This window comes from Hylobates moloch, unplaced genomic scaffold, assembly GCF_009828535.3.
Source record: "Hylobates moloch isolate HMO894 unplaced genomic scaffold, HMol_V3 SCAFFOLD_19, whole genome shotgun sequence".
Lineage (NCBI taxonomy): Eukaryota > Metazoa > Chordata > Mammalia > Primates > Hylobatidae > Hylobates > Hylobates moloch.
The window spans coordinates 39,266,410-39,289,800 of record NW_026652294.1 but is presented as its reverse complement, the minus strand read 5'-3'; the positions used below and the strand labels follow the sequence as shown (position 1 = coordinate 39,289,800).

Here is a 23,391-nt window from a genome sequence, read left to right as displayed (position 1 = left end):
CCGTGGGAGGCCCAGGAGGGAGGATTGCTTGAGCCCAGAAGTTCGAGACTAGGCTGGGCAACATGGCAGAACACCATCTCTACCAAAAAAATACAAAAATTAGCTGGGCATAGTGACTCGCACCTCCCAGCTACTGGGGAGGCTGAGGTGGGAGGATTGCTTCAGCCTGGGAGCTTGAGGCTGTAGTGAGTCGACATCCTGCCACTGTACTCCAGCCTGGGTGACAGAGGGAGACCCTGTCTCAAAAAAAAAAAAAAAAAAAAAAGCCAGGAGTGGTGGTACACACCTGTAATATCAGCTACTTGGGAGGCTGAGGTGGGAGGATGGCTTGAGCCGGGAGGTTGAGGCTGTGGTGAGCCGAGATGCCACTGCACTCTAGCCTGGGTGACAGAGGGAGACCCTGTCTCAAAATATTATACGTATTGAAAATAAAGAGGCCAGGCGCGGTGGCTCAAGCCTGTAATCCCAGCACTTTGGGAGGCCGAGGCGGGCGGATCACGAGGTCAGGAGATCGAGACCATGGTGAAACCTCGTCTCTACTAAAAATACAAAAAATTAGCCGGGCGTGGTGGCGGGCGCCTGTAGTCCCAGCTACTCGGAGAGGCTGAGGCAGGAGAATGGCGTGAACCCGGGAGGCGGAGCTTGCAGTGAGCCGAGATCCCGCCACTGCACTCCAGCCTGGGGGACAGAGAAAGACTCCGTCTCAAAAAAAAAAAATATTAAAAAAAAAAAATAAAGATGGGCTGGGTGCAGTGGCTCAAGCCTGTAATCCCAGCACTTTGGGAGGCTGAGGCAGGTGGATCACTTGAGGTCAGGAGTTTGAGACCAGCCTGACCAACATGGCAAAACCCTGTCTCTACTAAAAATACAAAATTAGCCGGGTATGGTGGTGCACACCTGTAATCACAGCTACCTGGGAGGCTGAGGCAGGAGAATCACTTGAACCGAGAGGCAGAGTTTACAGTGAGCCAAGATCACGCCATTGCACTCCAGCCTGGGCGATAAGAGCTAAACTCTGTCTCAGAAAAAAAAAAAAAAAAAAAAAGAAAGAAAAGAAAAAAGAAAGATGAAATTTTTATCCAAGCTCATTGACTAAAGATTAAGAAACCCAGCTATGAAGTATTTTGTATATTTAGCCATGTGCTAGGCTTTAGGAGAGGGTCTAAAAATGGGTAAAACATGGCCCTTCTTTCTGGGCCTTCAGCCTGAACCGGAAGAGCTAGGGTGTGCTACAGTTCATATCCTGTAATGAGATCTAGTTTGTGCCCCTGCTTAGTCCCCAGCTGAGAAACCTGCCTTGGGGAGATGCTTAGAATTGTCTTGCAATCAGTGGTAGCCACAGTAGATACACAATACACAAAGGCCTGCTATAATGAAGTTAGTGTCTGAGGAAGCCCAGTGTGTCCTAGTGTTTGGAGCAATTCTATACCAGTCACTCAGTCCTTTCCCTGAAACTTTTCAGCCCCATATCCCATCATTTTCCCCTTATAGTCTTTTTTTTTTCTTTTATGTTTTGAGACGGAGTCTCGCTCTGTCGCCCAGGCTGGAGTGCAGTGGCACGATCTTGGCTCACTGCAACCTCCACCTCCCGGGTTCAAGTGATTCTCCTGCCTCAGCCTCCCGAGTAGCTGAGATTACAGTCATGTGCCACCACTCCTGGCTAATTTTTGTATTTTTAGTAGAGATGAGGTTTCACCATGTTGGCCAGGTTGGTCTCCAACTCCTGACCTCAGGTGAGCCACCTGCCTTAGCCTCCCAAAGTGCTGGGATTACAGGTGTGAGCCACTGCACCCTGCTGTTTTCCCCTTGTAGTCTGTGTGCTAGACACTGAACTTTCTTCAATCCCTTGACTGAGTCAACCTCTTTCATGCCTCTGGGCATTTGCACATGCAATGCCCTCTGCCTAGAACTTTCTTTCCCCCTTCTTCCCTAGGTAGCTCATCCTCAGATCTCCAGAAAACATTTGTAGATTAACTGCTGGCTCCTGCTCTGCTGCTATGCTCCTGTCACCACTGCAGGCGCCTCACTGTGTAATACACTAAGCACCAGGAGAGAGGGGTCCATGTCTGTCTTTTTACCATCAACTTCCCACTGACTTGTACAAGGCCTGGCCTGTATTTATTGGATGGCTGTTAAGAGATAGGTTATTTACCAATTAGGCCCTGTTAAGAGATATTGTACAATAAAGAACTTGACTGGGCCAGGCGCAGTGGCTCAGCCTGTAATCCCAACACTTTGGGAGGTTAAGGTGGGAGGATCACTTAAGCCCAGGAATTCGAGACTAGCCTGGGCAATGTAGCCGGACCCCATCTCAACAAAAAATTTACATAATTAGCTGGGCATGGTGCTATGCACACCTGTAGTCCCAGGGAAGCCGAAGCAGGAGGATCGCTTGAGTCCAGGAGTTTGAGGTTACAGTGAACTATGATTCACCACTGCACTCCCGCCTGGATGACAGAACAAGACTCCATCTTTTTTTTTTCTCTTTTTTTTTGAGACAGAGTTTGCTCTTGTTGCCCAGGCTGGAGTGCAATGGTACAATCTCAGCTCACCACAACCTCTGCCTCCTAAGTTCAAGTGATTCTCCTGCCTCAGCCTCCCGAGTAGCTGGAATTACAGGCATGCACCACCATGCCCAGCTAATTTTTTTTTTATTTTTAGTAGAGACGGGATTTCTCCATGTTGGTCAGGCTGATCTCGAACTCCTGACCTCAGGTGATCTGCCCGCCTCAGCCTCTCAAAGTGCTGAGATTACAGGCATGAGCCACCGCACCCGGCCAAGGCTCCATCTCTTAAAAAAATAAAAATAAAAATAAAAATGAAAGAGCAGGCGCGGTGGCTCTAGCCTGTAATCCCAGCACTTTGGGAGGCAGAAGCGGGTGGATCACCTGAGGTCAGGGGTTCAAGACCAGGCTGGCCAACATGGTGAAACTCTGTCTCTACTAAAAATACAAAACTTAGCCGGGCGCAGTGGTGGGTGCCTGTAATCCTAGCTACTAAGGAGGCTGAGGCAGGAGAATTACTTGAATCTGGGAGGGGGAGGTTGCAGTGAGCCGAGATCACGCCACTGCACTCCAGCCTGGGCGACAGAGTAAGACTTTGTCTCAAAAAAACAAAAACAAAAACAAAAAGACCAGGTGTGGTGGCTCAGGCCTATAATCCCAGCACTTTGGGAAGCCGAGGCGGGTGGATCATGAGGTCAGGAGTTCAAGATCAGCCTGGCCAACATGGTGAAACCTCGTCTCTACCAAAAATACAAAAATTAGCTGGGCATGGTGGCATGTGCCTGTAATTCCAGCTACTCAGGAGGCTGAGGCAGGAGAATTGTTTGAACTGGGACCCGGGAGGCAGAGGTTGCAGTGAGCTGAGATTGAGCCACTGCACTCCAGCCTGGGCTACAGAGGGAGACTCTGTCTCAAAGCAAACAAACAAACAAACAAAAAACTTAATTGCCCTTTATGCCTGGTTGCTGAAAAACTCAAAATCTGTGGAATTTCCCATTATTGGAGTTCTTTGTTATTCTTGATAGGCCCTAATGGTTTATACTAATGAGGTGATTCATGGTGGGCCCCTAGATAGGTTATGCTAAGGACATGAATCAGGATGGGGGTGAGCCATGCCAGAAAGATCAACCATGTGATTAGAGGGTTGGAGCTGTGGCCCAGTTGATATCAGCCCAATAAAACCCCAGTAGGAATTCTGGACACTGAAGTTCAGTGAGGCTTCCTGGCTGGTGAACACATTGATGTGCCAGTAGGCTCTGTGCCCTGACTCCTCAGCAGTCCCCACAGAAGCTCAGATTCTGGGACCTGTTCCAACCTTCCCTATGCATATTCTTTTTTTTTTTTTTTTTTTAAGACAGAGTCTCACTCTGTTACCCAGGCTGGAGTGCAGTGGCGCGATCTCTGCTCACTGCAAGCTCCGCATCCTGGGTTCACGCCATTCTCCTGCCTCAGCCTCCAGAGCAGCTGGGACTACAGGCACCTGCCACCATGCCTGGCTAATTTTTTGTATTTTTAGTAGAGATGGGGTTTCACCGCATTAGCCAGGTTGGTCTCGATTTCCTGACCTCGTGATCTGCCCGCGTTGGCCTCCCAAAGTGCTGGGATTATAGGTGTGAGCCACCGCACCCGGCCCTTTTTTTTTTTTTTTGTGAGTCTCACTCTGTCTCCCAGGCTGGAGTGCAGTGACACGATCTCATGTCTGGCTAATTTTTGTATTTTGCTTAGAGATGGGGTTTTGCCATGTTGTCCAAGCTGGTCTTGAACTCCTGACCTCAGGTGATCTGCCTGCCTCGGCCTGTCAAAATGCAGGGATTACAGGCGTGAGCCACCGTGCCCGGACACCTATGCATATTCTTTATAATAAAACCACAATGCCACAATTATAAGTATAGTGCTTCTCTGAGTTCTGTGAGTCCTTCTAGTGAATTATTGAGCCTGTGGAATTGTGGGAACTTCTGAACATATAGCCAGTCAGGCAAAGTGTGGCTGACTTGGGGACCCCTGAGATTTGTGGCTAGTGTCTGAAATGAGGGGAGTCTTGTGGAAGACTCAGACCTTTACTTGTGGGATCTGACACTAACTCCGGGTGGTCATCACCAGACTTGTATAGTACGTGTGGAGGGATGAGAGTCTGTGCTAAGTTGTTACAGTTAGGAGAGGGAGAGATGAAGCCAGGATGAGCAATGCAGAAGGAAAACAATAATATGGGACGATGCACAAGGTGGAGGGGAAAAATGTAGAGCAGGTTCCAAGATGGAAGCCTGGTCAAGAAGAATGGAGACACCAGCCGGGTGGCTCACGCCTGTAATCCCAGCACTTTGGGAGGCTGAGGCAGGTGGATCATGAGGTCGGGAGTTCGAGACCAATATGGTGAAACCCCGTCTCTACTAAAAGTACAAAAATGAGCCAGGCGTGGTGGCGCACACCTGTAATCCCAGCTACTCAGGAGGCTGAGACAGGAGAATCACTTGAACTCGGGAGGTGGAGGTTGCAGTGAGCTGAGATCGTGCCACTGCACTCCAGCCTGGGCAACCAAACAAGACTCTGCCTCAAAAAAAAAAAGAATGGAGACACCAATGACAGAAAGAGAGTTGGAGGGTTTGGGTTGTAAGTAGGGCAAAGAGGAGAGTGGGCCTCTGTTCTTTGCTGCTGCTAAGTCACGAGATTGGGCACTTTATCCTCTGTCCCCTAGTTCCCTACAATGGAGTCCAATTCCTCTGATTCTGTCATTCATCCTTTTTCAGCATAAGATCATCATTGCCAGTGCAGCGGGGACCACCATCCATATGCCAGTGCTCCGTAACATTTCTCCATAAGGACCCTGTGCCTGGAGCCAGCTAACAGCACATGGACCCACTGCTCTCCCAACGAGGAACGAGGGACGTATTTTTCCAACTAGATTCTGGCAACCTTTAGTTTTGACTTCTCCACAGACACACGCCCTCCTGCATCTCACTGCTGTCTCTCAACACATATTCCAGAAGTGGGAGGAGGAGGCAATTTGGACACTGTCAAAAGGGAGAGGTGGTGTGTGGTGATGGATAGCAACCCTGGTGGCCTGTCCTGAGTCTGATGGAGAGCCGAGGCGGGGCTCCCATCACAGCTCTTCAGAATCCTATGGGCCTCCTGCGGAGACAGAGACAAAACATGGACAAGGGAAGGAGGACTCTCCACATGTACAACCAGTCTATGCAAACCTACCCAAAGGCCAAGGGAGCTGAGAGGCTGAAGAAAGAGACTGAGGCCAGGCATGGTGGCTCACGCCTATAATCCCAGCACTTTGGGAGGCCAAGGCGGGCAGATTACCTGAGGTCAGGAGTTCAAGACCAGCCTGGCCAACATGGTGAAACCCCGTCTCTACTAAAAATACAAAAGTAGCCAGGTGTAGTGGTGTGCGCCTGTAGTCCCAGCTTCTCGGGAGGCAGAGGAATCACTTTAACCCAGGAGGCAGAGGTGGCAGCGAGATGAGATAGTGCCACTACACTCCAACTTGGGTGTGGCAGAGCAAGACTCCATCTCAAAAAAAAAGAGGGAGACTGACGTATCCAGTTTCTCAGAAAGAAACATTTAATAGTGACTTAGAAACAGAAGTCAGTCAGTTATCCCTGAGTCCCAGGGCTAATATACCTGACCGGAAAGGTATAAATGCCTCAGTAGAAATGTGTGGCACCACTGAAGTCAACCCCTCAGGGAAAGGCGCAGAATGCTATGTGAATCTACCTAACAGCAGGATTTAAGGTCACAGTAGATAAAGTGGCAATCTTAGAGGAGGCATTCCAGAACAGGGGTTAACCAGAGGACAACATGGCGGATCAGCATCCAAGATGGAGCAGCTTCATCCTCCACAACAATCCAGGCTGGGATCTGTGTGTCTGAAACCCAGTGGAACTGCCCCTTGTTTCTTCCCTTGGAACCTCTTAGAGGGTGCCATCCCTCTTAAGAGTCCATGTGGTCCCAGCTTCCAAAGCACCACATAATTTAGCTCTTTTTTTTTTTTTTTTTGAGACTGAGTTTCACTCTTGTTGCTCAGGCTGGAGTGCAATGGCTCCGTCTTGGCTCACTGTAACCTCTGCCTCCTGGGTTCAAGTGATTCTCCTGCCTCAGCCTTCCTGAGTAGCTGAGATTACAAGCATGTGCCACCATGCCCGGATAATTTTGCATTTTTAGTAGAAACGAGGTTTCTCCATGTTGGTCAGGCTGGTTTTGAACTCCCGACCTCGGGTGATCCGCCCGCCTCGGCCTCCCAAAGTGCTGGGATTACAGGTATGAGCCACCATACCTGGCCTAATTTAGCTCTTTCCATCTGCTTGATTAAGCCAAGGCCACTTCCCTGTAACTTTCTACAAGTGAGATGTTTGGGAGTGGGGAGGGCGGCTGTACTGCATTTGGCAATGATCTAGGGGAGAGGAGTTGTGGTAAACAGGCCTGCTTCCTAATCCCTTCTGTTGCCTTGGATCCACAGGCAGTGGGAAGCCACTCAACTGGTTAGACTGTTGGGTTAGTCGTGGCCATTGCTTCTCAGCTTCCTCTTTTTCTGTCAACCCCTTCAATGTTGGGCTACCAGGCCCTGCACACTCCCCCTAGATAACCTTACCCATCCACATACCAGGGCTTCCCAAATATTCATCTCCGTCCCAGATCTCTTCTGACCATCACCTGGATACCTCCACCTACATGTCTCATTGACATTTCAAACTGAATACATCATAAGTAAAGCACATCATCTTCCTCCCAGACATGTCCCTATCACAGGTAATGACATTATCTACCCAGTGGTTCAAGCAAGAAGCATGGGCATCATCACTAGCTCCTCTTTCCCCATCCCTCTTCCCCAACACCCAGTTCGTGGTGATTCTTTCCCCGCCACCCCTGAGACAGAGTCTCACTCTGTGGCCCAAGCTGGAGTGCAGCGGTGTGATCTCAGCTCACTGCAACCTCTGGCTCCTAGGTTCAAGCAATTTTCCTGCCTCAGCCTCCTGAGTAGCTGGGATTACAGGCGCGCACCATCACACCCGGCTAATTTTTGTATTTTTAGTACAGATGGAGTTTCGCCATGTTAGCTGGGCTGGTCTCAAACTCCTGACCTTGTGATCTGCCTGCCTCAGCCTCCCAAAGTGCTGGGATTACAGGTGTGAGCCACCGCACCTGGCCATTCATGGTGATTCTATCTCCTAATAGTCCTCGAATCCTTCCACTTCTCGCCATCTCCACTGCCACTACCGTAGTCCGGGCTAGCACTGTTTCTGCCTGGAGACTGTGTAGCTTTCTCCGTGGCCTCCCATGTCCTCTCCTGCCTCCCTCCTCTCAGAGTGATTTCTCAAAAATGCAGGCCTACTCATGTCTATCCACTGTATAAACCCCTCCAAATGGCTTCCATTGCTCTTAGAATCGAGTCCAGATTCCTGTTCTGTTAGGCCTTCGATTTTGCCTGTCCTGTTTCCCAGTTATATTATACTTGATGTTCCAGACAGACTCACTCACCTTTGTTTAGCTCCTTACCATGTCTCTCGCCTCTGAGGCTTTGCAAATATTGTTGTTTTTCTAGAGTGCCACCCACCTTCATGTAACAAACTGCTACTCATCCTTCAGGTCTCAGCTCACTCCGAGAATCCTTCCCTGATCCCAAAAGTCTGGGCCACATCCCCTGCTATGAGCTCCACGGCACCCTGAGCTTCCCCTAAAAGGCATTAGATTGAAGTCGCTTGTTCCAAGTCTATCTCCCTCATGTGTGCCACCCAGGAGGAGGCCCTGGACAATGTTGTTCCCTGAGTGACAGTATGGGCAGGGCTGTTTCACAAGTGCTTTGTCTCATTCTGTAGTCACAGGCTGCCCCTCCAGCCTGACCAGGCAGAGGGAGCTGCACAAAGCCCTTCCTGCTTCGGGGAGGATGGCCCAATGTCGCAGGCACTCCTGGTGGGCTGCTCACACGGAAAGGTTTCCTGAAGCCCCACAAGATGCCAAGACCCAGGCTCCACTGCAGCAGGTCTCCGGTCTCTACCATCTGGCTGTTTGCCGCTCCCAAGTGTCCAGTGACGGAAGGTTTATTTGGTTTCCACCACAGAGTCTTACATACAGCAGGTGCTGGGAGCACGCTGCTAGCCAGGCCCCGGGATACTGACCACCAGCTGCCATGGGAGACATTCCTTCACCAGGCTCACTACTGACTGATGCCCACTCCCCCTCTTTCTAGTCTTTCTCCATTATCTATGTTCTGGTTAAGCAGTGTCCCAGACACAGTTCAGAACAAAGTCCCTTGGTGGGCTGGCCTGTTGGAGAGCAGAGGATGCCCTGACAGGAAGCCTCTCTAAAACAGGCGGCCCCCACCAGGTGGTCCCATCTGGACGCTCTCACCCACACTTCTTCTCTGTGCTTAGCCCCTGCCTGCTGCCTCCCCGGCCAGTAGTGCTCCTTCCAGCAACTGAGGATGACGGTAATGTGGGCTTAGTTCAGTTTTGTGTCTTTTTCTGTGCAACTGAAGGGCCCTGTTGGCTGCCAGACAAATGTTAAACTAAGCGGAAAAAAAAAAAAAAAAAAAAGAAAAGAAAAAATGTTAAACTAAGCAAGAAAAGAGGCCGGGTGCGGTGGCTCACGCCTGTAATCCCAGCACTTTGGGAGGCCGAGGTGGGTGGATCACAAGGTCAAGAGATCGAAACCATCCTGGCCAACATGGTGAAACCCCATCTCTACTAAAAATACAAAAATTAGCCAGGCATGGTGGCATGCGCCTGTAGTCCCAGCTACTTGGGAGGCTGAGGCAGGAGAATCGCTTGAACCTGAGGGACGGAGGTTGCAGAGTTAAGATCGCACCACTGCATTCCACCCTGGGCAGCTGAGTGAGACTCCATCTCAAAAAAAAAAAAAAAAGAAAGAAAGAAAAGAGACTTACTGGTTCTCCCTGTCTTTCCACTTACACAGGGCCAGTCCCCTTCATTTGACCTGATAACAAGAACTCGTGACTTTAACTGGACGAATGAGGTAAAAAGGGGAAATGCTTGAGAGGATGTACAAAGTCCAACCACTCATGAACCCAATCCACCGATTCACTCTTGTATTAAGGGAAAAAATGTATGTCAATACTTACTAATGTTAACATTCATGTGTATTCATTTATTCAGCATATATTTATCGAGCACCTACTAGGTGCCGGGCACTGTGCTAGGTATTAGGACACGGTGGGGAGCAAAAATGGGTCTCCTGATCCATGGAACTTACACACTAACAGGGAGACAGATCTTTGATCAAAGAAACAGTTCAGGCTGGGCACAGTAGCTCACGCCCCTAATCTCAGCACTTTGGGAGGCCGAGGCAGGCAGATCACGAGGTCAGGAGTTCAAGACCATCCTGGCCAACATGGTGAAACCCTGTCTCTACTAAAAATATAAAAATTATCGCGCCACTGCACTCCAGCCTGGGCGACAGAGTGAGACTCCCTCTCAAAAATAATAAAATAAAATAAAATAAATAAAAATATAAAAATTAGCCAGACACTGTGGCACGTGCCTATAGTCCCAGCTACTTGGGAGGCTGAGGCAGGAGAATTGCTTGAACCTGGGAGGTGGAGGTTGCAGTGAGCTGAGATCACACTACTGCACCCATCTCTTGTCTGTCGCCCAGGCTGGAGTGCAGTGGCGCGATCTCAGCTCACTGCAAGCTCCGCCTCCCGGGTTCACGTCATTCTCCTGCCTCAGCCTCCCGAGTAGCTGGGACTACAGGCGCCCGCCACCACGCCCGGCTAATTTTTTGTATTTTTAGTAGAGACGGGGTTTCACCGTGTTAGCCAGGATGGTCTCGATCTTCTGACCTCGTGATCCGCCCACCTCGGCCTCCCAAAGTGCTGGGATTACAGGTTTGAGCCACCGCGCCCGGCCTTAGACTCCATCTCTAAATAAATAAAAACAGTTCACAGTTCATTGATTGCAATGGTGAAAAATAAAGTACAACAGAGACTTGGGCTGAAAAGGGAGGTATGTGGTGCTACTGAAGTAACCTCTCACAAAGGATTTGAGCAGCGCTATTGACCCAGCTGAAACCCAAAGGAAGGACTTGATCACTAGGTGTGTATGTTGTTGTAAATGGTTTTTGCTTTTAGACCTCAGGTTTAGAGAACTAAGGTCATCATGACCCTTGGTTCATGGCACATTGTATCAACAAAGGCCCACTTGGGCACTTTCTTATTAACCTTTCATCTCCATTTTTCCTTCCCATTCCCTGTTTCCCCATAGGTGGTTAATGATGAACTTACGAGAGAAACTGCTCTGTCTGGCTTTCTCAAGAGAACGCAGGTAGGTTGGGAGTTTGCGAAATGGGTATGATGAAAAGGTCATAGCTCAAGTGAAGGGGCTTTGGAAAGGCTGTTACTGGAAGCTGGATAAGGAGGGAAGAAAGAAAAGGAGCAATGGATTGGGGTAAAGTAATTATTGCACTGGAGGTCCTAATTACTTTGAAATCTCAGAGTATTGTGGATAAAGAAGCAAGATGGAAGGAAAGGGCCGGGCACGGTGGCACATGCCTGTCATCCCAGCACTTTGGGAGGCCAAGGTGGGTAGGTCACTTAGGTCAGGAGTTTGAGACCATCCTGGCCAACATGGTGAAACCCCATCTCTACTAAAAATACAAAAACTAGCCAGGTATGGTGGCACATGCCTGTAATCCCAGCTACTTGGGAGGCTGAGGCAGGAGAATCGCTTGAACCCAGGAGGTGGAGGTTGCAGTGAGCCGAGATCGCACCATTGCCCTCCAGTCTGGGCGGCAGAGTGAGACTCCATCTGAAAAAGAAAAAAAAGTTGGAAGGAAACAGGACACCTGCATAAATAAGTTTGGAGACAGAGCCGATCCTGGGTGATGATAAAATCCAAGTGGGATAGTTAGCTGAGGTGGAATGAAGGTCACTGTAGAAAAGTTCAGAGTGTTGGATGGTCACTGACATGGATACAGGATAACAGAAGGGGCTGAGGTGAAGCACAAGACAGGGAACCAGGGCCTAATACCCTTAAAGAATGAGAGGGAGTTAGGAGTGGTTGCATAGGGTAAGGTTTAGTTACAAGGGATGGAAAACACCAAAATTAATAGTGCTTAAACAAGATAGGCTGGTGCTTTGGTTTACACCTATAATCCCAGCACTGTGGGAGGCTGAGGCAGGCAGATCACTTCAGGTCAGGAGTTCAAGAGCAGCCTGGCCAACATGGCGAAACCCCGTCTCTACTAAAAATACAAAAATTAGCTGGGCATGGTGGCACGTGCCTATAATCCCAGCTACTCAGAAGCCTGGGGTGGGAGGATTGCTTAAACCCAGGAGGCAGAGGTTGCAGTGAGCTGAGATCACACCACTGTACTCCAGTACTCCAGCCCGGGAGACAGAGCGAGACTCTGTCTCAATTAAAAACAAAAGCAAAAACCAAAACAGAAGTTCATTTCCTACACTCAAGACATTCAGTGTTATCTTGTCCTCATGGCACTCCTGTGTCGGAAGAACCAGTCTCCTTTGATCTTTTTTTCGAGACAGGGTCTGGCTCTGTTGCCCAGGCTGGAGTGCAGTGGTATGAGCACAGTTCACTGCAGCCTCAATCACCTGGGCTCAAGTGATCCTCCCACCTCAGCCTCCCAAGTGGCTTCCTCTTATCTATCTTGTTGCTCTGCATGGTACCAATTCCCAAAGCTACTTCAGTATGGCTACTGAACTTCCAGCTGTCGTGTCTGCATTCCAGACAATAGGAAGCAAGAATGGATAAAGGGAAAAATGTACCCTTCTTGTAAGAACACTTGGAAATTGTATACATCATTTTCTCTACCATTGGCCACAATTTAATCATAACTGGGAGGGAAGCTGGGAGATGTCATCTTTATTTTCAGCAGCCACAACCCCAGCTAAAATACTGGAACATTCTATTTCTTTTTTTTTTTTTTTTTTTGAGACGGAGTCTCGCTCTGTCGCCTAGGCTGGAGTGCAGTGGCACAATCTCTGCTCGCTGCAAGCTCTGCCTCCTGGGTTCACGCCATTCTCCTGCCTCAGCCTCCTGAGTAGCTGGGACTACAGGCACCCGCCACCTCGCCCGGCTAATTTTTTTTGTACTTTTAGTACAGACGGGGTTTCACCGTGTTAGTCAAGATGGTCTCGATCTCCTGACCTCATGATCCACCCTCCTCGGCCTCCCAAAGTGCTGGGATTACAGGCGTGAGCCACTGCGCCCGGCCCTGGAACATTCTATTTCTTTTCTTTCTTTTTTTTTGAGATGAACTCTCTCTGTTGCCCAGGCTGAAGTGCAGTGGCGTGATCTCGGCTCACTGCAACCTCCGTCTCCTGGGTTCAAGCAATTCTTCTGCCTCAGCCTCCCGAGAAGCTGGAATTATTGGCGCACACCACCACACCCAGCTAATTTTTGTATTTTTAGTAGAGACGGGGTTTCACCATGTTGGCCAGGCTGGTCTCAAACTCAGGTGATCTACCAGCCTTGGCCTCCCAAAGCGTTGGAATTACAGGTATGAGCCACTGCACCTGGCAGGAACATTCTATTTCTGGAGAGGAATCAATTATTGAAGAATTGGCACTCTCTCCCACAGGGAGCACCGGGGAAGTCAGTAGAACACAAAAGAATTGGGTGAAAGGGATGTAGTAGAATGGCATGAGCCTCAGTGGGCAGGGTTTTCTTTGAACTCGGTCAACAGTCTGGCAGTGGTACCAGGACCCCGACTCCCCAGCCTGGGGAAGATGAGATACGTGAGGTTGAGGTTTGAGAAGAAAAGCCACCACTTGGAGGGGCTGCAGAAGTGGCTCTCAGAGGATAGCTGGTTTTCCATGAAGGCAAGGAGGGGGCAGAGAGCTAGCCTGGAGGGTTCACCAGAGGGCCCTTGGGAGTGGGTGGGTGGGAATGGAGCTGGGTGGGGGTCAGCAAGGACAGGGTTACATGGCTACTGGATGAAAACACGGATGAAAAGCCAGTGGACTTCGTCTTGATAGTGTCTGAGGAGGGTGGGTCTTACTTGGCCATTGCGACCCAAACCAGACACTGCTCCCCCTTCAAAATCCACAAGTTTACTTATCACAGCCAACCAGGAGGTTACCTTGCATGCCATCCTTTGACTTTTGCATCGAGCACTTAATAAACTTGATATCTAAGCCTTGGTACCAGCCCCCAAATTGTACGTTCGATACTATAAATTTGAAAGACATACATATATCCTTTCCAAAGGTCAGGAAAGAACATTCAAATGTCAAAAATGATCCGGAGGAGTCCCATACTGCTCAGGGTAGGTCACTTTGCAAAGCAATGAGAAAAATCTCTGAAATAGTTGTTTTCCCCATAGCCATCATTCAACATTGTTTCATTATCAGTTTCTTCTCAGGGTGGCTACTCTACCAGGAGCACACAGAAGTGCTCAGCGTCCCCGCCCAGCTCTCGAGCCCTCAGGGATATGGGATTATAGTCTCCATTCTCAGGCAAACTCCTTTTATCAAGATGTTGAACATTCTAGGGAGCCAACTGACTTGAGGTGTACAACAGAACAGTCATGAGGAAGGGACCTCTATTCCTGTGAGCAAAGGAAGCAACAGACAGCAAAGGAAGCAAAGACAGTTGCCAGCAGAATGTCTCGACACACTGCCTCCAGGAAGTGAGACGCAGGATGGCGGCATGCAGATGTAGTATGGGTGAGCCCAACCCCCCTCACCATCTGTGGACCCCAGGCAATGCAGTCAACCTTCATTCATTCTTTATTAAAAAGGCGGGGACGGGCTATCGAGTCCTTTGCTGAATTTTAGTGAGAATTAATTCAGATACATACAAAATACCTCACACATGCATGGCTTAAGTGTTATACACAGCTATTATTTTTAATTCTGTTACACATAAACTCCCTGAGGCCGGTGACAGTGCTTTGCAATAATAACTAATCAACAACAGTCAATGGACTAAGTGAAGAGTAGAATTCCAGCATACTAAAGGGTTAGGATCTAGGGATGAGAGCGCCAACCACTTCTATCAGAAACAGAGCTGCTGGACCAGGTGTAGTGGCTCCCACCTGTAATCCCAGCACTTTGGGAGGCCGAGGCAGGCGGATGACTTGAGGTTAGGAGTTTGAGACCAGCCTGGGAGACATGGTGAAACCCTGTCTCTACTAAAAATACAAAAATTAGCTGGGTGTGGTGGTGTGTGCCTGTACTCCCAGCTACTCGGGAGGCTGAGGCAGGAAAATTGCTTGAACCCAGGAGGCAGAGGTTGCAGTGAGCCGAGATCACGCCATTGTACTCCAGCCTGGGTGACAGAGTGAGACTGCCTCAAAAAAAAAAAAAAAAAAAAAAAAAAAGAAAAAGAAAAAGAGAGCTGCTAATTTAGAAGCAAATAACAGGAATGCTGGGTTCTGAGGCCAGCCCTGAGACAGCCAGAAACGCTGAGAAACTTCCACAAGCAACAATTCCTTACATTCAGTGCAGTGTAGCACTTCAAGAGAAATCCAGAAAGTTCCAGTTCCAAATGAGAACAATGAGGTGGTGAGGGGCTGATCTGCATACTATTGCTGAATTTGTCAGCACCCCCTAAACCCCAGTGATGAGAAAAGGGAGCGCAAAACATCCCTCAGAGTCAAGGAGGCAAATGCATGCCTGTGATCGGTGGGTGTTGTGAAGTAGGCAACAGAAGCCTCTGTTCGGACCTCAGGGGTCCTAACTTTTCCTTGTCGCTCTTTTCTCTGAATCACATGCTGTTTCCTGGGCTGAGAAAGGGCATGCCATGTTAGAGCAGAACCGAAAATAGACACAGCCGCGGAAGGAACATCAGCAGGCAGATCATCGAGTCCGCTGAGATTTTGGCATTTTGGTCCTTGTCTGTCCAAGATATTTTTGGAAATAATATGGGGTGCTCCTGAATGTCATGGGGGAGGGGGCAGGACCCACTTAGGTGAGCCCCTGTGGCCAGTCAGCAGCTCCCTTCCAGGGTCCAGTTTCGGGCATTGATAAAGAGCTGGAGCCAGGGGGAGGTGGTCAGAGTATCAAATGGAGGGGGTCGCCATGCCCACTGCCAAGGCCTCACGGCCCGCTCAGGGTGAGGCATGACAGCCAGGTGGCGGCCATCACGGGAGCAGATGCCAGCCACACCCCCTGGGGACCCATTGGGATTCAGGGGGTACTGCTCTGTGGGGTTCCCGTCATCATCAGCCCAGTGCAGTGGAGCCAAGCCCCTGGCCTCAATCTGAGCTTGGAGTTCTGGAGAAGAAAATGCCACGTAACCTGGGATGGAAGGAGGAGGGAAGTGAGAGCCAAGGTCCTTCATGCCCACCCTTGCCCCCAACCCTCGGGCCCTCCCCCAGCCTTCCTTGGGCCTGACCTTCCCCGTGTGCACTCCACACGGGCAGCACGGCGCCCTCCATCCCTCGCAGCATCAGGGCTGGCCCAGGCCCCACACGCACGCTGGCCCACCGAGACTCGTAGCGCCCAGACAAGTTGTGGCGTAGCAGAAGGCCTGGCCGGGCTGGCTGGGAGTCAGGGCCCATCTCTGCAGCATCCTCACTGGGGTCGCCTCCCACCCAGCCCAGCAGAGCCAGCAGTTGACAGCCATTACACACGCCCAGGCTGAAGGTGTCTGGCCGCTTCCGGAAGCGCCTCAGCTCAGCCCCAGCCCTGGGATGAAAGGTCACGGCAGCTGCCCACCCTAGCAGGGAATAGGGAAGTCAGGGTGAGACGTGGAGGACTTCAGAAAAGGGAATTGGGAATGAAGGGGCATAACTGCTCTTCTGTTTCTTTTCTTTTTTCTTTCTTCCTTTTTCCTCCCTCCCTCCTTCCTTCCTTTCCTTCTTTTTTTTTTTTTGAGGTGGAATCTCATTCTGTCACCCAGGCTGGAGTACAGTGGCATGATCTTGGCTCACTACAACCTCTGCCTCCTGGGTTCAAGCGATTCTCCTGCTTCAGCCTCCCAAGTAGCTGGGATTACAGGCGTCCGCCACCACGCCTGGCTAATTTTTGTATTTTTGCATGCCTGTAATCCCAGCTACTCGGGAGGATGAGGCAGGAAAATCGCTTGAACCCAGGAGGTGGAGGTTGTGGTGAGCCGAGATTGTGCCATTGCACTCCAGCCTGGGCAACAAGGGTGAAATTCCATCTCAAAAAAATATATCTATATGTTATTTTTAAATATATATATATATTTTGAATAATAATATATATATACTTTTTTAATGAAAAAATTAAAAATTTACTACCAGCCTTCTGTTGGCATGTGGCCCGGAACGAATGGGCCCACTCTCTCCTAGCTCGGTGGAGTGAGAGGCCAATCCCCAGCCCAGGAAGAGGGGGCTAAAGGCACCTCTTCAGGAATGTGGGGGAAGGGAGTGGGCAGAAGCCTGGACACTGACCTTTGGCAGAGCCCAGGACATCTGCATAGCTGAAGCCGCCCACGAAGGCCACGCCACGGAAAGTGTCCAGCCCAATTGCCCCAGAGCAGAGGTCCTGCATAGTCACGTCCCATACCTGCGAAGGTGGTGAAGGGGAGTATGGGTGGGAGGACACGCAGCTGAGGCTAGACAACCACCCCCAGCTGCTCCCTACCCCGCTCACCTCAAACCCAGCCAAGTGGAAGGCATCGGCCATCTCCCGGTCTCCATTACTGCCCTCCTCTCTCAAGATGGCGACTCGGGGGCTGGGACCACCTTGGGGGAGAATAAGTGTCTTTGGGCCAGAAAGTTACTTCCCCACCCCAACTCCCCAGACACCTTTTCGAGGGCAGGCCCAGGCATCCAGGCTCAGTGCCCCCAGGACTCGGAGCCTCTGCACACACTCCCTCACCAGGCTCACGGGGCACAGAGGCTTTGGGAAAGGTGGGGGGCAGGCAATAGCTGGGCCCCATCCGCTCCCTCAGGCCCTGTTCCTCCTCTGCCACACAGCGAGGCTCTGCCTGTAGCCGGTCCAGCTGGAAACTCGTCTCCTCCCAGAGGGCTCGCAGCTCCCCAACAGGCTCCTCCAGAACCACAGCCCCGTTCACTGACACCTGGACCTAGGAAGAGGAACAAATCTCCCACGGGCTAGGAGAAAGGAAGGCCCCCTCCACAGTGGGAGAGGGAGGGACTGCAGCCGCCCCAATCTGACTGCCCACTGCACACCGCTCTCTCCCTCACTTCCTCACCATAGCATGGGGCCCGGCCTCGCCTGTGTGGCCCAGCTCCAGGCAGTGGAGGCCAGCATCCTGGTAACGCTTCAGCACCTGGGCCAGGTCTGGCTCCTGCACCTCCAGCACGAGGCCTGGCTCCTCAGCGAACAGCACAGACAGGACTGGGAGAGCAATGGGGGGAGTCAGGGGGATGCAAGAAGGGCCAAGAGAGTTGGGGCAGGGATCAGGGAAATGCAGGAAGGGCCAGGGCGGGGGTCAGAGGGATGCAGCCAGAGAGTAGGGTGGGGATCAGGGAGGATGAGGGCTGGGAGCGCAGGACTGAGGATGTTTCATCATGGACATCTCAGGGATGGGAAGTCTCAGAGGGGTGCAGTCAGGAACATGGCGGGTGTCAGCCAGTTCCATCCAGTTCAGCTGTCAGAGAGACAGCACAGAAAAGCTAGTCGGGGAAGACTCAGTGAAAGGGGATTGGAGGGCACTCCACTCTTTGATATATTGAAAATGGGGTCTGCAGGGTGGAGAAGGCAGCCCAGGCCTGAGACTAGACCCCAGGTTCCTTACCATCAACCCCAGGGACAGGCACATCCACCTGTAGCCCACAATTTCCAGCAAAGGCCATCTCCAGCAGGCATGTGATGAGGCCTCCGTCACTGACATCGTGGCCTGAGCAGAGGAGGCGGTCTGGAGGAAGGAGAAGAAAGCTCAGCAACCTCGGGTCCCAAACCTGACAGCCCCGCCCCACCTTCTGGAGTCAGTCCATCAAGAGTGTGTGTTAGAATGTCAGGGGATCTGGGGTACATCGTCCATTGGAGTCCCTTTTGCCCCACTGCTCAGCTGGTGAACGCCTGCTGCACGCCTGGCACCCCGTGCGCCATCTCCCGAGGGGTCTTCACTTACCTTTCAGCAGCCCCTGGGTGATGGTGAAGGCCCGCACCAAGTTCTCAGGAAGGTCCAGGTCTGGAGGGTGTTCCCCGAGCTGGGAGAAGCACTGGGCCAGAGCCGTGCCCCCCAGCCGGTGCTGCCCAGGGCTTAGAGGCACATACAGCAGATGGCCTGGGGAGACGGAGAGGGGTGAGGGGAGAACAGCTCAGGAGGACCCGTCCCTGAGGTGCTCACAGCACTGCTGTTCTCAGCATGTGGTGAGACACCTAGACAATCAGTCCCAGAAAACACCACAGCCCAGTGTTGAGATGGGGACCCAGCACTCACAAAGCAGGAGCCAAGCAAAGATCACACAAGCAAAGATCACAAAGGATGGGGCCATGTCCATACCTCTCCCTTCAGGATGCTTGAGGTCTGGGGTCACGGTGGCTGTGATGTCTGGGCAGACGGCATAGGCTGAGATGACCAGTGACCCTGGAGAGCAAGGAGGAGTCCAAAGGAATGAGTTGCCAACCCAGCTCCATAGCTCCTCCTCCCCTCCCTGGGGCTCCCACACCTCACCAGGAGCCCGCACGGTCTCAGTGCCAACCCGAGCAGCCATGCTGAGGGAGTCCTTGCCACCGTCCACTGCCACACCCAGGGCTGCCATCACTGCCACCATAGCCTCACAGGCATCGGCCAAAGCTGCGCCCTCCCCTGGGAGCTTGGCTGCCCACATCCAGTTCCCGCTACACTTCACATCCTGGGGGTGGCAGAGGCACAACATTAGAGGGGAAGAGAGATGTGGAGAGGCCAGGGGTGCAGGGGGACTGGGAGGTTGCAACATGAAATGAAGGGCTACAGATGGATGTGGAAGGGTCCTGAAGCCCGGGGGCTCCAGGATAGAAGCTGTGGGAGAACTCACCACGAGGTCAGTGACCAGAGCAAACACCAGGTTGGTGAGGGCTTCGGCCACGGCCAGCCGGGCGGCGACCTTTGGGTCCAGCAGGCTCTTGACTGGCTGTTCTCCCAAGGCTGTGGCAGCCCCTACGAGCTCCTCATGGCTCAGTGCCACAACCGCTACATCTGCCAGAGGAGTCTGCAGGGGCCCCACGCACTGCTGCTGGGCCACCAGGCCGCCCACGGAGCGGTCCACCTGTGGAACCAGGTGGGGTTAGCAAGAGAGCAAGGGACAGGGACAGCCTGTGCTCCCGCACATGCCCCCAAGGGACCCAGGGCAGTGGGAGGCCTGTCTTTCCCCCAGTGCAGACAACAGCTCTAGTCAGAAGGTGGGTAGCAGGGAGACCAGGCCATCAGGGTGGCTGCCCTGCCCCTGCTGCTTCCCCCAGGGCCAGGCAAAAACCCCCACAGAAGTTTCTAGGGGTGGGAGGGCAGAGGAGGCTGAGCGGAGGAAGGAGGCAGGGGGCAGAAGAAGGGTGCAGGGAGGACCTTATTGGTGAGGTAGCGCTTGCTGGCCACGGCAGGCAGCCTCAGAACCCTCTCCAGAGCCTGGCGCACGCTCAGCCCTGGGGGCAAGGCCAGAGGCTGCAGCACAGGGGGCTTCCTCTGCAGGAAGAACTCCTGCAACACAGACAGCGACAGGCAAGTGTGAGCACCTGGGGTGGGCTGGGCACACAGGTGACAAAGTGCACGTAGGGTAAAGGGTGGTGTGGAGAGGACCACAGGAGAAACTCATCCCCCCAACCCCACATACCTTCCGAGGCATCTTGCCCAACACCCATTCGAGCTCCAGGTCCACAGGGGTTGGCGGGGGTGTCGGGAGGGCATCCCCCTGGCTATTTCTTCTGACAGGACACTCCCGATCGTCCACCAGCACTATCTGTAGACCACAGGGACCCCACCCAGAGGGGATGAGACTATGAACACCAGCAGGGAATGTTCCTAGAAATCAGGGCACAAATGTGCTTTCCACTCCTTGGTTTCCATATTGAGTCCCTGCCCCTCCTTGGATCCTACATTCCCCACAGCTTGTTTGCCACTACCTCCCGTCTTCCTCTCGTCTCTGTCCCTTGACAGCTCTCCCTCTAGCCCATACCCGGGTGGCTCATGTCTGCCCCAGTGTCTGCTCCCAACTCCCTGGGCCAACTCACTCTCCGGTCTCCAGTGATGGTGCCCACGAAGCAAGCCGGGCAACGTTCACGGGCACTGACACGAGTCAGGAAGTCCCGGTCGGGGGACCTCAGCAGAAGTGCATTTGATTCCTGGTACTCAGCCCCCCAGATTTCCAGGGCATTCAGGGTTGGGTCCCCAAGCTGCACAGCCACGGCGGGGAGGAAAGAGAAGGGCCAGTGGGCACTCCCACGTCTCATGCTGTTGCAAGAGAGATGGGTGGGAGCCGGCTGGGGCTGGCAGGGGTGGGAAAATGCCAGACTTCAGGGGACGAGACCCACCTGGAAGCGGCTGGTGTAAATGATGGCTCCAGCTGGGTCACTCAGCTCTTTTAGGACATTGCCTGGTGAGAGAGTTGCAAGGAGAAGCAGTGACCTAGTGGTGGTCAGGCAACAAAGGGCAGTCCCTGGCCTCCAAAGGAGCCTGTAATTCGGTGTGTTCCTGTGTCAACTGCTGCCCCACCCTCACCACCAATCATCCCACGGCAGCAGGCTTCCACCCTTCCAACCCTGAACCTGTCTAGAATGTACAGAGCATGGAGAATGGGACCCAGAGCTGGGTGGTTGGTTGGAGATTCCTGATACCTCTCCCTAAACCAAACCTGGCAGGATACCAGGCAGGCCCGGTCTCTTGTTCCAAGTCCTTTCCTCACCATTGCCACCAGCGCCCTGATCATGAAGGCTGCAGATGGGGTTTCCCTTGGGGGCCTCCACACAAGCCCTGATCACACGGTTCATCTTCTGTTCCATCTCCGGGTCTCCTCGCTGCACAGCCCCAAAGTCCAGGTCACTGGTGTTATCTCCCTGCACCTGGGGGCATATATGGCATAGCTCAGCTCAGCGAGGCTGGAAGCTCCTGTATGCTCCCCTATGCCTGGGGCCCGGTTATATCAAGGATTCTGCACCTTTAGCAATTCCCACTCACTTGCACAGATGAAGCAGCTCCACCTCCAACTCCAATCCTGTAGACGGGACCTCCAACCTTTACAACTTCCATGCCTGTAAGAAGGGAAGGCAGAATCAGAACACCGGGGAAGCCACGAGAAGAGGCCTCGAAAGCAAGGCAGCATGAGCACAGAGGAAGCTGATGTTAGGGAGGAGAAGCCTGACCACCTTTTTTTTTTTTTTTTTGAGATGGAGTCTCGCTCTGTTGCCCAGGCTGAAGTACAGTGGTGTGATCTCAGCTCACTGCAACCTCCGCCTCCTGGATTCAAGCGATTCTCCTGCCTCAGTCTCCTGAGTAGCTAGGATTACAGGCACCCGCTATTGTGCCTGGCTAATTTTTGTATTTTTTTTAGTAGAGACAGGGTTTCACCATGTTGGCCAGGCTGGTCTCAAACTCCTGACCTCAGGTGATCCGCCCACCTCGGCCTCCCAAAGTGTTGGGATTACAGTCGTGAGCCACCCTGCCTAGCCCAGAAGCCTTACCACTTGACTAGGTTGATAGGAGAGTAAACTGGTATCAACTGCGGAGGACGATTTGGCAATAACAACCAAAATGACAAATGCACACAGTCTCTGATTGGGTAAATACACTTTGAGGAAGTTATCCTGCTGATTTATTTGCACAGGTATAAAATCACCTACTTACAAAATTAAACACCACAGTAACGTCTGTATTAGCAAGTACATGAAATAACCTAAAGGCTGACAACAGAGACCTCATTAAGTAAACTATGGTATGTCTATACAATGAAAGACTAAGCCACCAAAAAAAGAGAATATAGGAATGTAATGAAGTAATATGACTTCATCAATATGAAATTATTTCCAAGATATACTGCTAAGCGAAAAATGAAAAAGGCAAAAATATGTATGTCTATTTACAGTAGCATCAAAAAGAATAAAAATAATTAGGAATAAATTTAACAATAGAAGTAAGGCTTATACACTAAAAACTTTTTTTTTTTTGAGATGGGGTCTTGCTCTGTTGCCCAGGCTGGAGTGCAGTGACGCAATCTCGGCTCACTGCAACTTCTGGATGCGGAAGGGTCCTGCAGCTTGGGGGCTCAAGGGTAGAAACTGTGGGAGAACTCACCCACACTCCCAGCACTTTGGGAGACTCAGGTGGGTGGATCGCTTGAGCTCAGGAATTCGAGACCAGCCTGGCTAACACAGTGAAATCCAATCTTTACAAAAAGAGCAAAAATTAGCCAGGCATGGTGGCAGGAGCATGTAGTCTCCGCTACTCAGGAGGCTAAGGTGGGAGGATCATTTGAGCCCGGAAGACGGAGGTTGCAGCGAGCTGAGATCGCACCATTGCACTCCAGCCTAGGTGACAGAGCAAGATCCCATCTCAAAAAAGAAAAAAGAAATAGGAAAGGATCTGAATAGATGTTTCTCTAAGGAAGATATACAAATAGCTAACTAGTATATGAAAACATGCTCGGCCAGGTGCGGTGGCTCATGCCTGTAATCCTAGCACTTTGGGAGGCTGAGGCGGGTGGATTACCTGAGCTGAGGAGTTCAAGACCAGCCTGGGCAACACAGTGAAACCCTATCTCTATTAAAATACAAAAGAAATTAGGCCGGGCGCGGTGGCTCACGCTTGTAATCCCAGCAATTTGGGAGGCCGAGGCGGGCGGATCACGAGGTCAGGAGATCGAGACCACGGTGAAACCCCGTCTCTACTAAAAATACAAAAAATTAGCCGGGCGTGGTGGCGGGCGCCTGTAGTCCCAGCTACTCGGAGAGGCTGAGGCAGGAGAATGGCATGAACCCAGGAGGCGGAGCTTGCAGTGAGCCGAGATCGCGCCACTGCACTCCAGCCTGGGGGACAGAGCGAGACTCTGTCTCAAAAAAAAA

At 51.7% G+C, this 23,391-nt stretch overlaps 1 protein-coding gene and 1 long non-coding RNA gene across 2 annotated transcripts in view; one reads left to right on the top strand and one right to left on the bottom strand.

Moving 5' to 3' along the window:
- Positions 1-10,627: 10,627 nt before the first annotated feature.
- On the top strand, positions 10,628-14,234 carry LOC131382006 (uncharacterized). The gene is made up of 2 exons (XR_009211140.1): positions 10,628-10,786; positions 13,974-14,234. It is a non-coding gene; the product is annotated as an uncharacterized LOC131382006 (long non-coding RNA).
- The window catches only part of PFAS (phosphoribosylformylglycinamidine synthase), a 20,533-nt gene continuing 11,335 nt past the window's right edge, over positions 14,194-23,391 (bottom strand). The window contains exons 12-28 of the mRNA XM_032138468.2: positions 21,512-21,585; positions 21,240-21,396; positions 20,869-20,930; positions 20,569-20,730; positions 20,172-20,297; positions 19,907-20,038; positions 19,383-19,613; positions 19,040-19,220; positions 18,869-18,952; positions 18,494-18,649; positions 18,158-18,277; positions 17,612-17,757; positions 17,275-17,482; positions 17,047-17,138; positions 16,845-16,959; positions 15,821-16,144; positions 14,194-15,723 (exon numbers count right to left, since the gene is read on the bottom strand). Of these exons, the coding sequence (XP_031994359.1) occupies positions 15,413-15,723; positions 15,821-16,144; positions 16,845-16,959; positions 17,047-17,138; positions 17,275-17,482; positions 17,612-17,757; positions 18,158-18,277; positions 18,494-18,649; positions 18,869-18,952; positions 19,040-19,220; positions 19,383-19,613; positions 19,907-20,038; positions 20,172-20,297; positions 20,569-20,730; positions 20,869-20,930; positions 21,240-21,396; positions 21,512-21,585 (2,681 nt within the window). The 3' untranslated portion in view covers positions 14,194-15,412. The remainder of the gene's footprint in view (positions 15,724-15,820; positions 16,145-16,844; positions 16,960-17,046; positions 17,139-17,274; positions 17,483-17,611; positions 17,758-18,157; positions 18,278-18,493; positions 18,650-18,868; positions 18,953-19,039; positions 19,221-19,382; positions 19,614-19,906; positions 20,039-20,171; positions 20,298-20,568; positions 20,731-20,868; positions 20,931-21,239; positions 21,397-21,511; positions 21,586-23,391) is intronic.